Source organism: Cyprinodon variegatus, unplaced genomic scaffold (assembly GCF_000732505.1).
Source record: "Cyprinodon variegatus isolate N-32 unplaced genomic scaffold, C_variegatus-1.0 Scaffold1935, whole genome shotgun sequence".
In the NCBI taxonomy this organism is placed as follows: Eukaryota; Metazoa; Chordata; class Actinopteri; order Cyprinodontiformes; family Cyprinodontidae; genus Cyprinodon; species Cyprinodon variegatus.
Genome location: NW_015152388.1, coordinates 67,037 through 67,925, shown reverse-complemented (window position 1 = coordinate 67,925; position 889 = coordinate 67,037). Strand labels below are relative to the sequence as shown.

Below are 889 nucleotides of genomic sequence, written 5' to 3'. Positions count from 1 at the left end.
TGATCCAGTTAACTGATCCGTTCATCTGATCCAGTTAATTGATTGGTTCATCTGATCCAGTTAACTGATCCGTTCATCTGATCCAGTTAATTGATCCGTTCATCTGATCCAGTTAATTGATTGGTTCCTGTGAACATTTCAGCCTCTCGGTTCCAGTCTGATATCCATCTTGTTGAAGCTGCCCTGAGCGTGTCGACCCTCATCAAATTTAATTCAAATCATTTAAATTAAATGTGTTGGTTTCGTCCCATTTCTAACGCAAAAATGTTCCTATTCGGGTGTTTCCGATCATCTCTTGGTCCGTGAACGTCTCGGAAACAAGACCTTGCAGAACCTCATCAGACCTGATTAAAGCCACCTGGAGGCGCGCGCGGCCCCCTGAGCGGAAGTCTCCGAGGTCAGGAACTGTTTCGTGTGCGTGGAGTTCGGTTCGGTTTGGTTCGGCGGGATGCAGAAAGGCCTGAAGAAATATTTTGTAAATATGGACGAGTACCTGTCCAGTCTGGGTCTGTATCGGAAGATGGTTGCGCGGGACGCGTCCAGTCTGTTCCGGGCCGTTTCCGAGCAGGTGAGTCTGCGTAAACCTGGGAGGGTTCTGGTCGGAGGTTCTTCTGGGTATCTGCTTCTGATAAATGTATGGGGCGCCGTTTGTAAAGTTAAGCTACGGAAGAGGTTCAGGTCCACTGGAAAAAATAAAAAAAGTTAACATCTTAATTTTTTTCAAACATTATTTCTTAATATGACTGTCTCTTTTTTTCTCCAAATTCTGACTTTTTTCCTCCGAATTCTGACATTTTTTCCTCCGAATTCTGACCTTTTTTCCTCCGAATTCTGACCTTTTTTCCTCCGAATTCTGACCTTTTTTCCTCCGAATTCTGACCTTTTTTCC

The 889-nt window shown here is 44.5% G+C and overlaps 1 protein-coding gene across 1 annotated transcript in view; it reads left to right on the top strand.

Annotated features, from left to right (window-relative positions):
- The first annotated feature begins 436 nt into the window (after nt 1–436).
- The window catches only part of LOC107104881 (putative bifunctional UDP-N-acetylglucosamine transferase and deubiquitinase ALG13), a 5,348-nt gene continuing 4,895 nt past the window's right edge, over nt 437–889 (top strand). The window contains exon 1 of the mRNA XM_015405000.1: nt 437–568. Within this exon, the coding sequence (XP_015260486.1) occupies nt 449–568 (120 nt within the window). The 5' untranslated portion in view covers nt 437–448. The remainder of the gene's footprint in view (nt 569–889) is intronic.